We start from the raw sequence: 14462 nt of genomic DNA on the forward strand, positions 1-14462 counted from the left end.
GGTATACTCCCACTGCAATGAACGCGTGCCGCTCATCATGAAAAAGGAAGATGGTAGTTCGCTAAAGCTGAACACACCCCCAAAATCACCAGGTCCGTCCGTCTGTAAGAAGTGACTAGTTGTTATTGTAGCCGGCAGTCAGCAAGCAAGAGCTGTCAGTAGCTGCTCCACTCCACCACAGATGGAACAAGGCAAAACAAGCGTCCCCAAGCCTCCTCAACCTCAAGCTAGCATTCAAACAGAGGAGGAGTGTGGCTCCTAATCAGACACACACATAAATACAGGCACACAGACACACACATAATACAGACACACACATAACACAGACACACACATAACACAGACACACATAACACAGGCACACACATAACACAGACACACACATAACACAGACATAATACAGACACATACATAACACAGACACACAGACACACACATAACACAGACACACACATAACACAGGCACACACATAACACAGACACACACATAAATACAGGCACACACAGACACACACATAACACAGGCACACACATAACACAGACACACACATAACACAGGCACACAGACACACACATAACACAGGCACACACAGACACACATAACACAGGCACACATAACACAGGCACACACAGACATACATAACACAGGCACACACAGACACACATAACACAGGCACACACAGACACACATAACACAGGCACACACAGACACACATAACACAGGCACACACAGACATACATAACACAGGCACACACAGACACACATAACACAGGCACACACAGACACACATAACACAGGCACACACAGACACACATAACACAGGCACACATAACACAGGCACACACAGACATACATAACACAGGCACACACAGACACACATAACACAGGCACATACATAACACAGACACACATAACACAGACACACACATAACACAGGCACACACATAACACAGGCACACACATAACACAGGCACACACATAACACAGGCACACACAGACACACATAACACAGGCACACACAGACATACATAACACAGGCACACACAGACACACATAACACAGGCACACACAGACACACATAACACAGGCACACACAGACACACATAACACAGGCACACATAACACAGGCACACACAGACATACATAACACAGGCACACACAGACACACATAACACAGGCACATACATAACACAGACACACATAACACAGACACACACATAACACAGGCACACACATAACACAGGCACACACATAACACAGGCACACACATAACACACATAACACAGGCACACACAGACACATACATAACACAGGCACACACAGACACACATAACACAGGCACACATAACACATACATAACACAGGCACACAGACACACATAACACAGACACACACATAACACAGGCACACACAGACACACATAACACAGGCACACAGACACACATAACACAGACACACACATAACACAGGCACACAGACACACACATAACACAGACACACACAGACACATACATAACACAGGCACACAGACACACACATAACACAGACACACATAACACAGGCACATACATAACACAGGCACACACAGACACATACATAACACAGACACACACATAACACAGACACACACAGACACACACATAACACAGACACACACAGACACACACATAACACAGACACACACATAACACAGGCACACAGACACATACATAACACAGGCACACACAGACACATACATAACACAGACACACACATAACACAGGCACACAGACACACATAACACAGGCACACACATAACACAGACACACATTGATACAACACAGGCACACACAGACACACACATAACACAGGCACACAGACACATACATAACGTCACAGGCACACAGAATACAGACACAAACACACATCATTAATCAGACGTCATCATCATCAGCTAGCATTAGCCACACAATCCCGACATTATTATTATTATTTTTATTTTGGTAGCAGCTAGCGTGTGTGTGTGCGTGTGCGCGCGCGTGTGTGTGAAGGAGGAGTGAAAACATGTCCACCTCCTCCTCCCATGTTGTTCCTCTGCATCAGCAACAGCAACAGCCCTGGTGGCTACTAGCGTGGCGTAGTGTAGTAGTGGTGGTGCGTAGTAGCATGGTGGTAGCTGCTGGAGCTAAACGCTACTAGCATAGCTAAATGGTTTAGTTAATAAGAGAGAGAGAGAGAGCTCCACTAACTTCAGCTACAACGCTAAATCCATCCGTTGGCCGTTTGTAAAACACAACAACAACAACAACCTCTCTTAATAACAAACCCTCAACTTTGCCAGATACAGGTCTGACTGTTGTTTAGCTATGAGAGGTTAGCATGATGATGATGATGATAGCTTGCTAGCTAAGTAGCCAACTAGCTAGGTTAGCTCGTTATAGCCTCGTTCGAAGGTTGACACCTCATCAGACCTGGCTATAGATCCTTCATAAACACATGATCGGCTAGATGTTGTAGCCACACAGTTATGACAAATATAGCTCAAAGTATTATCATCGCACTGTGGGAGACTGTAGTGTGATGGAGAGAAACCAGCTTCGCGTTGCCCTCAGCTCAAGAGTTGACATGTTTTGTTTTCAAACAGCAGACACGCTAACAGACAGACGGGGAGAGTATGAAGTGCATTTCACACCAACAACAGGGGGACATTTCTCGCCCCAATTCAGCCATCTAGCTGTTGTATACATTACATCAGAATAATATAGCATATTGTATGTAGAGAGAAGGACTCGATTCTAAAACTTGGGACTTATTATTAACGATGGGAGATGCCCATCTTTATTATGATGATCCCATCATCAGCCCGATGTCATGTTATTATTAGCAATAGCCAGTTGATATGTTGTTGTTGTTGTTATTATACATTGCTGTTGCACACTTCACTCACTGCTGCTATACAATTGCACTCTGGTTGGATCAGCCAAACTTATTATTGTCCTTGTACAGTACATACAGTATGATGACAATACAATTGGATCTAATCTCGATGCAGCTTTGAACCGTGCAGCAGCCCAACCAAAAACACAAGGTTTTTCCCTTATTAACACACCATGTTAGTAAGTAAACACAATAATGCAACGAGCCTTGCTTGCAGGACACACAGGATTGTGTGGTTGGTCGTCTTGTATTTCTTAATAACACACCCATGTTAGTAAGTAAACACAAATAATAATGCAACGAAGCCTGGCCCAGCATTGTGTTGTTTACTACATGGCGTGTTAATTAATAAGAAAAACAAGACAGCCACCACACAACCAACCCTGTGTGTGTACCATGTGTCTATGATGAATTGAAAATGGGGGACCCTGATGTAAACAAGACAAACATCTTTCTCTGGTCTGCATCCCCTTAACAAGTGTGTGTGTATTGAGCCGTACTGTATTGTACCCATTCTGCAATCTGTTTAATAAAGCTTTCAATCAATTCAATCAATCAATGGTGAACAAGTAGCCAGGGCTAGCAGACTAGAGAGAGGAGCTACTAGCATGGAGGCTAATATGTGGGATCATCATCTAGCTTAATAATAAAAAAGCTCACACTGACTCCACACAATGATTTGGGTAAAAACTTTTAAACACCAGATCCAGTTAGAGAAGAGATCGAAGCTAAATCAAGGTTTAGATCCAGTGTCATAAAGGCCAGAAGACAACCAGCTACTAAAATAAGTTAATAATACCCAGCATCTCGGTAAACAAACACCAACAACAACAACCAGCCACACTTATCAGGGGATAACAAGGGGTCAACGGTTGGTCCCAGAGAGAGTGAGAATGAATAGATTGTGTGCCATTATATTACTGTCAAATGGTAATGATTGTGATGAAATATTACTGTAAATTATGATGAGTGGTATGATGAAGAACCAAGCATCCCTTGACTTCCAGGGACAACTGGTAATAATAATAAGTCCTGGACTTTTCGTTGTTTAACAAATCCTCATGTGATCATCTGTGTGTATTTTTAATAAAGTCTAAATAAAACTAACTAACTAACTAACTAACCACCACCCATAACCAGGGGGGGCTCGCGCCTCCTCTCCTCCCCGGGGCTCGCGCTCCTCCTCCAGGGGGACAACGGTGGACACAAGTCCTGCTGGACTTTTCTTCCGTTTCTTCTATCCTCTGACAAAACAAATATGTCCCTATCTGTTTATTGTCTAAATAAAACCTCCTCCTCCTCCTGCTGCTGGTTCTGGTTCTTACCTCGCCGCCGCTCGAGCCGGAGCTGCCGGACTCTTCTTCCCCCAGAACCGCCCGGAACCTCCGCAGGTTGCTCCCGATGGCGGAGGAGACCTGGAGTGCGGCGTCGAACCCGGGTCCGAGGAGCCCCGCGACGGGGTGTAGTAGGGTCCCGCCCGGGACGACGCTTCTAGTGAGGAGAGAGGCGGTGACCCGGATTCGGCCTCCCGCTCCTCTCCTCCCGGTACCGGAGTTGGTGCTCCCTCCGGGCCGCGCGGGGAACCGCCACCGACAGCTGTGCGCCATTTTACTCTCTCTCTCGCTCTCTGTCTCTCTCTCTCTCTCTCTCTCTGTCTGTCTGCCCGTCTGCCCTGCGAGAGCTGAGGGAGGGGAGGAGTCACGGGGGGGCGGGGCCCCGGAACCAGCACTCCACAGAAACAACCGCGGGAGGCGCGAGAGGAGAGGAGTCACCGTGGGGGCGGGGCCCCGGAACCAGCACTCCACAGAAACAACCGCGGGAGGCGCGAGAGGAGAGGAGTCACCGTGGGGGCGGGGCCCCGGAACCAGCACTCCACAGAAACCAGATGCGTCTGTACTTTCCGTAGCCGCATTTATGGCAGACGCTCTCTGATTGGCCACTGTTGCCCAATCGCGTGACGAGCTGTGTCTTTGCCCATTTCCGCGTCGAACAGCCTGCTAACCATAGATATCTATATAGAACTAGATAGCTTACCCGCGCTGCCGGCCGGCCGGCCAATGGAGAGCGACGTCGTCGTAGGGCCGCCATCTTGCTCCAGTCAGCCTTGAGTGAGGGTGAGTGATCTGCACAGACAAAAATACTCATAACTCGCTGAAATATTGACGGATTTTCAAACGGGTTGGTTTGCTATAAACATCAAAGATGTAGTTATGATACTGCATACTTATAAAAATGTTTTTTTTTAAGATGTTTTTTTACAAACCGCTTGAATCATAGCCACGTTAATAATGCTTGTAATAAACCAAACCGCTTGTAAATCCGTCAATATTTCAGCGAGTTATGAGTATTTTTGTCTGTGCAGATCACTCACCCTCACTCAAGACTGACTGGAGCAAGATGGCGGCGGTTCAGCGACGTGGGTGACTCCACCTTAAGCGATCTAGTGTTCTATATATATCTATGGTTATATCGCCATGCTCTAAGACAAACTCTAACCTTAACCAACTTCGAAAGAGTGCCTAAGCTTAACCAGTGTAGAAACAGGCGTCTTGCCAGAAATGCGGCTACGGAAAGTATAGACGCAAACCAGATAGACCACCGCAACACTTCCGGGATTCTGAAATCAATATATGATACAAAAAGAGTCCAGAAAAGGGAGTATATACATTTTACGTGAAAACTGTACATTGGAGGAGGTTGGGTGGGGGGGTTGGGTAGGAGGGGTTGGGGGGGGGGAAACACTGTACAACTGTACAAGCAAAACTGTACATTGGAATATTGACAACCATACTAGGTAATTTACTGTACATTGGAGGGGGTTGGGGGGGGGGGGAACACTGTACAAACAAGCAAAACTGTACATTGGAATATTGACAAAACCATACTTGGTCATTTACTGTACATTGGAGGGGGTTGGGTTAGGACAGGTATTTACAGGGGCCAGTTTCGAATTGCAGTCTCCCGTAGGTGTTCTTTGAGAGTGGTTTTGAAAGTGGGTAGTGATTCACATTCCTTTACAGCTTTGGGTAGGGTGTTCCACATTGATGTGGCATAATTGCGAAACGTACTTAGTCCCTTGTTTGAGCCGAATCTGGGTTTAACATGATTTGTGGAGCTCCCTCTGGTGTTGTGATCGTGGTATTCACTGACCTTTGGGAAGTATTTTGACATGTACATGGGTAGTACCTTGGTCGTGTAGTGTATCTTGTAGACCAGGCCCATTGCAAGTTGCTGTACTCTGTCGTCTACTCTAAGCCATCCTAGGTTGTCAAAGTGGGCAGGGGTGAGGTGGGTTCTAGGAGTAAGGTCAAGCAGTAGTTTGACCAGTTTGTTTTGAGATGTTTGTAATTTTGTTTTTAGCGCCTTTGAGGTGCTTTGGTACCATGAGGTGCAAGCATAGTCGTAGTACCCTTGAATGAGTGCTCCTGCCAGAGTCTTCAGGGTATTCTTGTTTACCAGAGAGGAGATCCGGTACAAGAATCGAGTTCGTTGGTTGACTTTTTTTATTACATTGGATGCCATTTTGTCACAGGAAAGATTAGCCTCTAGGATGGAACCCAGGTAGGTAATTTTGTCTTTCCTTGTGACAATATTGTCACCCACTGTAACTGAGAAGTTGTCGGTCTTGCTGAGTTTGTTATTTGAACCGAAGAGAATGGACTCTGTTTTGCCCATGTGTAATGATAATTTGTTATCAGCGAGCCATATGCAGATTTTGCCTAGTTCCGAGCTGAGGGTTTTTTCAACCTGCAACTTGTTCTTGTCAGAGACCAGCAGGGCTGAGTCGTCCGCAAACAGGAACAAGTTGCAGTCACATGCTGACGACATGTCATTTGCATAAATTAGGAACAATAGCGGTCCTAGTATGCTTCCTTGTGGAACACCACAGCTCACTGTGAGGGGGGGGGGATAGGGTACCGTTTACCTCTACCATCTGTTCTCTCCCCTCCAGGTAGGATTGCATCCAGCTCACTGATAAACTATCAAAACCAATTGCTTTTAGCTTGTCAATCAGAATGGAGTGATTGACAGTGTCGAAGGCCTTTTGTAGGTCCAGCATGACCATGCCGCAGTATCTATATCACCACTGATATCACCACCGGTATCTCTATATCACCACTGATATCTATATATCACCACTGATATCACCACCGGTATCTCTATATCACCACTGTTGGATGTAAACCATCAGATAAGCGTTCTATGAATCCAAACATCTTGTCAGTGAGGCGGCCTTCAGCAGGTCTCTGGTTTCTAGGTCTGCGAAGGTTATCACTATTCACAAATACACATGGACTATTGTGGGTATAGCCAATAGGAATAAGGACTGTTGTGGGCTAGCCAATAGGAATAAGGACTGTTGTGGGCTGGCCAATAGGAATAAGGACCGTTGTGAGCTAGCCAATAGAGGGGCAAAGTCCCTCCCCTTCCACGGGTCCACCATGGGACCTTATTTTCAGAAAGAATATGAACGGTAGTCAGCAGCGAGATTTTTTTTGATCCCATTTGAATTGTGCCATGAATTACACATAGCCTATGATGTTCCTCAATTTAAAAGTGTTATTGTCAGCTAGCTAATGTTACGTCATAGCATCAAAAGCTATGGATAATGTTAGCTAATATTACGTCATAGCATCAAAAGCTATGGATAATGTTAGCTAACATTACGTCATAGCATCAAAAGCTATGGATAATATTAACTGACGTTACACCATAACATCAAAAGCTATGGATAATGTTAGCTAACGTTACGTCATAACATCAAAAGCTAGCAATAATGTTAGCTAACGTTACATCATAGCATCAAAAGCTATAGCCCCTTTCGTGACTGTGACGCACGCCAACAAGGTTTGGCCGAGTGAATCCACAGTCCCTTGCTCCCCAATAGGAAACCACCCTATTTTAACTCTGAAGAATTGGTCCGACGCGAAACGTTCGTTATACAAGTATCGCAGAGAAATTTCAAAGGTACTCACAGTTGCACAAGGGTCTTGGACAGAGAAACACAATGGTTTGAAAGCTCGGCGTTGCTAATAAACATTTTAAATAATTTTTATAAACGTGTAAAAAGCGAAGAACGTATGGCTGCTCTCCCTCGAACGCAGCAATGGTATCAGCAGAGCCGCACTATCGTCTCGGTGATGTTTACACGTTTATAAAAGATATTTAAAATGTTTATTAGCAACGCCGAGCTTTCAAACCATTGTGTTTCTCTGTCCAAGACCCTCGTGCAACTGTGAGTACCTTTGAAATTTCTCTGTGATACTTGTATAACGAACGTTTCGCGTCGGACCAGTTCTTCAGAGTTAAAATAGGGTGGTTTCCTATTGAGGAGCAAGGGACTGTGGATTCACTCGGCCAAACCTTGTTGGCGTGCATCACAGTCACGAAAGGGGCTACAAAGCTATCGATAATGTTAGCTAACGTTACGTCATAGCAGCCAAAGCTATCAATACATTTTAGCTAACGTTACGTCATAGCATCAAAAGCTATCGATAATGTTAGCTAACGTTAGCTAACTTGCAAGTCAATCAACTTCCTTCACTTGCAAAATTATCTTTTAAATTGACAAACGTCATTATGTGTAATTCGTGGCACAACAAAAATGATTCGTCTCTCACCGACTACTGTACATATCTTTTCCAAGATAGGGTCCCGTGGTGGTCCAGTGGAAGAAGTCGGACATCGCCTCTCTATAGGAATAACGTGAATTGTTAAACTGAGTGGCATTCTAACTACGAGAAAATGTGCAAAAAGATCTTGGTCAACTCATACGTCGACCTGTGAAACTCGGAGAGGTCAAGGACTCAGAAGACCCACGGCCACAGGAAGTGACATCACCAGGGACAGGAGCAACAGAGCGGACTGGAACATCACGCTGATGGCGGAGCAGATTGGAAGGAGTCCTGCACAGGGAGAAGGGGATTGTGAGGTTGTTGTTTCTTTTTCATTAAAACAATATAAGCACAGTTTGGTGATTGAAGGGCACACATGAAATGGCAATGTTTTACGTGTTTTATAATTTTATATTAACTCATTCTAGAATAGAATAGATCTTTATTGTCATTGTTACAGTTGTTACAACGAAATTTTAAATGCAACCCTAGGTGCTAGTAAAAATATAAAAACATAAAAACACAGTCCGAGGTACCGCAGTTAGTAAGCGGTACTGCAAGTTAAACTCACTCCCCAGAGGCATCCAAACTGAGCGCCAAGAAGGGATATCCCTCCTAAGCGCTCAGTTTGGATGCCTCTGGGGAGTGAGTTTAACTTGCAGTACCGCTTACTAACTGCGGTACCTCGGTTACACTCACCCCCCTAAACTCACTCCACCCAGGGCATCCGGGTCACGGCACCACTGTAATCGGTCTCGTATTGCTCTGCGTTGTGTTTCAAATTCCTATTCGACCCCTGTTAAGGGATCGCCCTGAGTGGGAGTTGAACTCCGGTCTCTCTGCACCGGGGCCGACATCACAAACCGCTGCGCCAAGAAAGGATATCCCTCCTAAGCGCTCAGTTTGGATGCCTCTGGGGAGTGAGTTTAACTTGCAGTACCGCTTACTAACTGCGGTACCTCGGTTACACTACAACACTTAGATTTGGAAAAAATGCTTTTTCATAATTCTGGATTTTGTATAGGAAAAAACATTAAATAACTTCACTCTTATAGAGTGTAGTGTCACCAAACTCACTAAACCTGCATTTCTCAACCAAGGTGCCTTGCCTACCGTTTTGCTGTGGAAAGGTGAGTGTCCACAACAGCTAGCTAGCTGTTCTACTTGAATACTGAATGTTAATATTGAATCAGACAATATTGAATACTGAATGTTAATATCAGACCATATTGTATGACAGTGAAGTTATTTAATCTTTTTGTAGTGTCTCTTTTCGGTGTTGCACTTTTTAGACGGTCCCTGGCTGCGCACTTGCCTCACAGCCGACTGCACATAGAGATCAATATTATTAAATGTACAGCTCCGAGGATGGCTCGTTTAGGTGAAAATAAGGTTGTAGCTCATTGTCTACCTTACTACGATAGGAAAGAGGTGTCCTTTGTGTTTTAAAAACATTTAGCTTAAAAAACGAAAGTTCGAACGTCCGTCCGTTCGAAGAACCCTGACGAAGTTTGAATCCCAAAAACAGGCTTCGGGGACAGCCTTACCAAACATATTATTTATATTATTCAAATAAACTCAAACATGTTCCGTTGCGATGTCACAGTATGATGTCATAATAGAACATTCTAGAACATTTGTGATGTCACTTTATGATGTCATAAGCAAACATTCTAGAACATTTGTGATGTCACAGTATGATGGCATAATAGAACATTCTAGAACATTTGTGATGTCAGGGTATGATGTCATAATCAAACATTCTAGAACATTTGTGATGTCACAGATGATGTCATAATAGACATTCTAGAACATTTGTGATGTCACAGTATGATGTCATAATAGAACATTCTAGAACATTTGTGTTCTATATATAATCAACAATTCTCTCGAGTTTTGTGGGATGGGAATCTGGCCGTAGGGTGTGGTAGTGAGGGGCAGGTGGAGGTGGCTAGGAAGATGCAGAGCATTGGGGGGGTGGGTATAAGTAAGGTGGCGAGAGTAGGGGAGAAGAGGGGGGGGGGATGTAAGGGGGTGATAGTTGGGGTACCGGTCGAGGTTACAGTAGAGCAGCTGGTGGAAGAGCTAAAGGAGGACAGGCGTAATGGCATAGTTAAGAGTGCAGCAAGGATGAAGAGGGGAGCGGAGAGGGCAGTGACGGGGACGGTAGTGATTACGTTTGAGGGTGGGGTTGTTCCTAGGGAGGTATTAGTAGGGCGTAGGATGTATAGGGTTAGGGAATTTGTTCATAATCCTCTTAGGTGCTATAGGTGCCAGGGGTTTGGCCATATAGCTACCACGTGTATGAAGGGGATGAGGTGCGCTAGGTGTGGCGGGGAACATGAATATGGGAAATGTGGAGAGGGAGTGAAGCCGAGGTGCTGTAGTTGTGGTGGGGAGCATAGTGTAGCGTTTCGGGGGTGCGAGGTGATGATGAAGCAGGTCGCGGATCGGAGAGAGAGAAGGGAGGGTAAGTTGACGTATGCTGGGGCGGTTAGCAGGGCAGGACAGGGGAGCCAAGAAAGGGTGCAGGGGGTTGAAGGAGGGCATTTGGCAGTGAGGGTAGAGCAGGTGGAAAGAGACAGGGGAAGGGAGGAGAAATTAGGTATTGTGGCCTTCGTGGCAGGGGTAGTTACTGGTATGGCAGAGGTTACGGGTAGAACAGAGATGGTGAAGATGATTGTTAGGATAGCGGTTCAACATCTGGGATTGGAAGGTCTGGACTGGAAGGAGGTGTGTAAAGAATTGGCTGAGGGGGCTGCGAGGGACAAGGCTGCGAGGGACAAAGCAGCCCAGGATAAGATAGCAGGGGGCAAGGAGGGTCCCGCGGAGGGGGGCTCAGACAGGAAGTAGCAGCAGTAGCTGCACTCCAATGGACAATGTAGTTGAGGACGGGGTCCAGTAGAAGAAGAAAAAGAAGGTGAAGAAGGAGAAGAAGGAGAAGAAGAAGAGCCCATAAAAAGAATTGCGGAGGGCAGTAATACGCCTCGATGCGTCTACTCTGCCGGAAATTCAAATAAGAAGAAGAAGAAGAACCTGCATTTCTCAACCAACGTGTCTCACTGCCTTGCCTACCGTTTTGCTGTGGAAAGGTGAGTGTCCACAACGGCTAGCTAGCTGTTCTACTTTAATACTGAATGTTAATATTGAATCAGACAATATTGAATACTGAATGTTAATATCAGACCATATTGTATGACAGTGAAGTTATTGAATCTTTTTGTAGTGTCTCTTTTCGGTGTTGCACTTTTTAGACGGTCCCTGGCTGCGCACTTGCCTCACAGCCGACTGCACATAGAGATCAATATTATTAAATGTACAGCTCCGAGGACGGCTCGTTTAGGTGAAAATAAGGTTGTAGCTCATTGTCTACCTTACTACGATAGGAAAGAGGTGTCCTTTGTGTTTTAAAAACATTTCGCTTAAAAAACGAAAGTTCGAACGTCCGTCCGTTCGAAGAACCCTGACGAAGTTTGAATCCCAAAAACAGGCTTCGGGGACAGCCTTACCAAACATATTATTTATATTATTCAAATAAACTCAAACATGTTCCGTTGCGATGTCACAGTATGATGTCATAATAGAACATTCTAGAACATTTGTGATGTCACAGTATGATGTCACAAGCAAACATTCTAGAACATTTGTGATGTCACAGTATGATGGCATAATAGAACATTCTAGAACATTTGTGATGTCAGGGTATGATGTCATAATCAAACATTCTAGAACATTTGTGATGTCACAGATGATGTCATAATAGACATTCTAGAACATTTGTGATGTCACAGTATGATGTCATAATAGAACATTCTAGAACATTTGTGTTCTATATATATTCAACAATTCTCGAACCGGCAGTTCTCAACCAACGTGTCTCACTGCCTTGCCTACCGTTTAGCTGTGGAAAGGTGAGTGTCCACAACGGCTAGCTAGCTGTTCTACTTTAATACTGAATGTTAATATTGAATCAGACAATATTGAATACTGAATGTTAATATCAGACCATATTGTATGACAGTGAAGTTATTGAATCTTTTTGTAGTGTCTCTTTTCGGTGTTGCACTTTTTAGACGGTCCCTGGCTGCGCACTTGCCTCACAGCCACATAGAGATCAATATTATTAAATGTACAGCTCCGAGGACGGCTCGTTTAGGTGAAAATAAGGTTGTAGCTCATTGTCTACCTTACTACGATAGGAAAGAGGTGTCCTTTGTGTTTTAAAAACATTTCGCTTAAGAATTATTGACAGCGGAAATTCGAATCTGTGAATATCTTTCTAACTTTACCTAAAGCTGCAGTCTTCAGCTTTTTTACCAGCGTTTAAAGTTTAAACTTGCTGAACTTCTCAGAGCGATGCGCTGGGCGCATATTCAGACAACCAATCACAGCATTAAAATATACTATTTATGTACAAAACCGCGCCAGTAAAATACGATAAAAGTTATTATTACAAGATGGCTGTCATGTAGGTGTCGCTGTGTGTATGTCATAAATGTCGATATGAATTGAAAATGGGGGACCCTGATGTAAACAAGACAAACGTCTTTCTTTGGTCTGCATCCCCTTAACAATTGTGTGTATTGAGCCGTACTGTTATGGTTTGACACCGACCCCAAACGCAAAAGGCACAGAGAGAGTTGTTTTCAGAGTTAGCCAAAATCAAGGGCGTGTTTATTTACTGAGTAAACAGAAAGAATTTGGTGGAGAACAGAACAAACTGGGAAACAGGCATGTGAGGAATGTTTGCTGCTCTGCAGCTTCTCCCGGGGGGTTACGTTTGTGGAATTTGTCCGTGACGTCTGAGCCGCTCTGCAGATCCTCCCAGCATAATATACTCCGGGGTGGAGGCGGATAGGGAGAGAGAGAGTCCGAGTTAGCTCAGTGCACAATTGTAAACTGACAGGTGACTGGTGAAGTGACTTGTCCAAACAAATAAATCCAAGTGACAGAATCTTCGGTGTGAAACACACAGTGAGCAATGTCCAAACAATAAATCCAAGTGACAGAATCTTCGGTGTGAAACACACAGTGAGCAATGTCCAAACAATAATTCCAAGTGAGAATATCCAACAGGCAAAAGGGGTGAGAACAGTCTGAACGAAAAACAGGATCTCTTCAGTGCTTTAACACACACAAAAAACGATTGAATCCAAAGACTGTCTTACAAAAAACTCACCAGAGCGCAGCGCGTGAAGCGGGCGGATCAAACAGGGCGAGCGCTTCGTAACGGGGAAGCAGGTTCTCCAAACGGAATATTTCTCGAGAGTCCTGGGAGGCAAAGAACAAGGAAAGCAGCGACGGAAGGAACAGGCAAATGCAGAGAATATTTCAGAACGATCCAACATCAATAATAGGGGGATCAGGGTATATAAAGCCAAGGGGTGCTTAATGACAAGCTGTGACAGCTGCGGGATGAAATTGATCATTGCTCCAGAAGCGTGTGGTTGGGGGAGCGGACCAATCATCACAGTACTTTAAGAAGCCCGTGGTGGGGAAAGAACCAAACCTCACACGTACTGTATTGTACCCATTCTGCAATCTGTTAAATAAAGTTTTCATTCATTCATTCATTCATTCATTCATTCATTCATTCATTCACTGATATGCGAAAATGAACTAAATGTGGGGCATCATAGCAGCATGGGGGGGGGGGGGGGGGTACAGCCTAGGTATGGGCAGGGAAATAGTAGGAAGACATTAATATAGGCAATTTGAGTATAAGATAAGATAAGATATTCCTTTATTGATCCCCATGGGGAAATTGGGCAGCACGGGGGAGGCGAGGTACAGGTATGGGCACTAATAGTAGAAATGCATTAGGTAATACAATTTGATCTGAATATAAAAATATGAGAAAATAAACAGTATAATTATCTCTGAATAATGATATCAGTCAGATGGTTACGAAACGCTCTCTCCTTTTGTTT

At 44.5% G+C, this 14462-nt stretch overlaps 1 protein-coding gene across 1 annotated transcript in view; it reads right to left on the reverse strand.

The window, feature by feature from the left end:
- kmt2a (lysine (K)-specific methyltransferase 2A) overlaps nt 1-4524 on the reverse strand; it is a gene marked incomplete at both ends in the record, with an annotated part of 110966 nt that extends 106442 nt beyond the window's left edge. Inside the window, 1 exon segment of the mRNA XM_084311960.1 lies at nt 4243-4524. Coding sequence (XP_084168086.1) covers nt 4243-4524 — 282 coding nt within the window.
- Between the last annotated feature and the right edge of the window lie 9938 nt (nt 4525-14462).

This window comes from Notolepis coatsorum, assembly GCF_963971535.1.
Source record: "Notolepis coatsorum genome assembly, chromosome: 1".
Classification (NCBI taxonomy): domain Eukaryota; kingdom Metazoa; phylum Chordata; class Actinopteri; order Aulopiformes; family Paralepididae; genus Notolepis; species Notolepis coatsorum.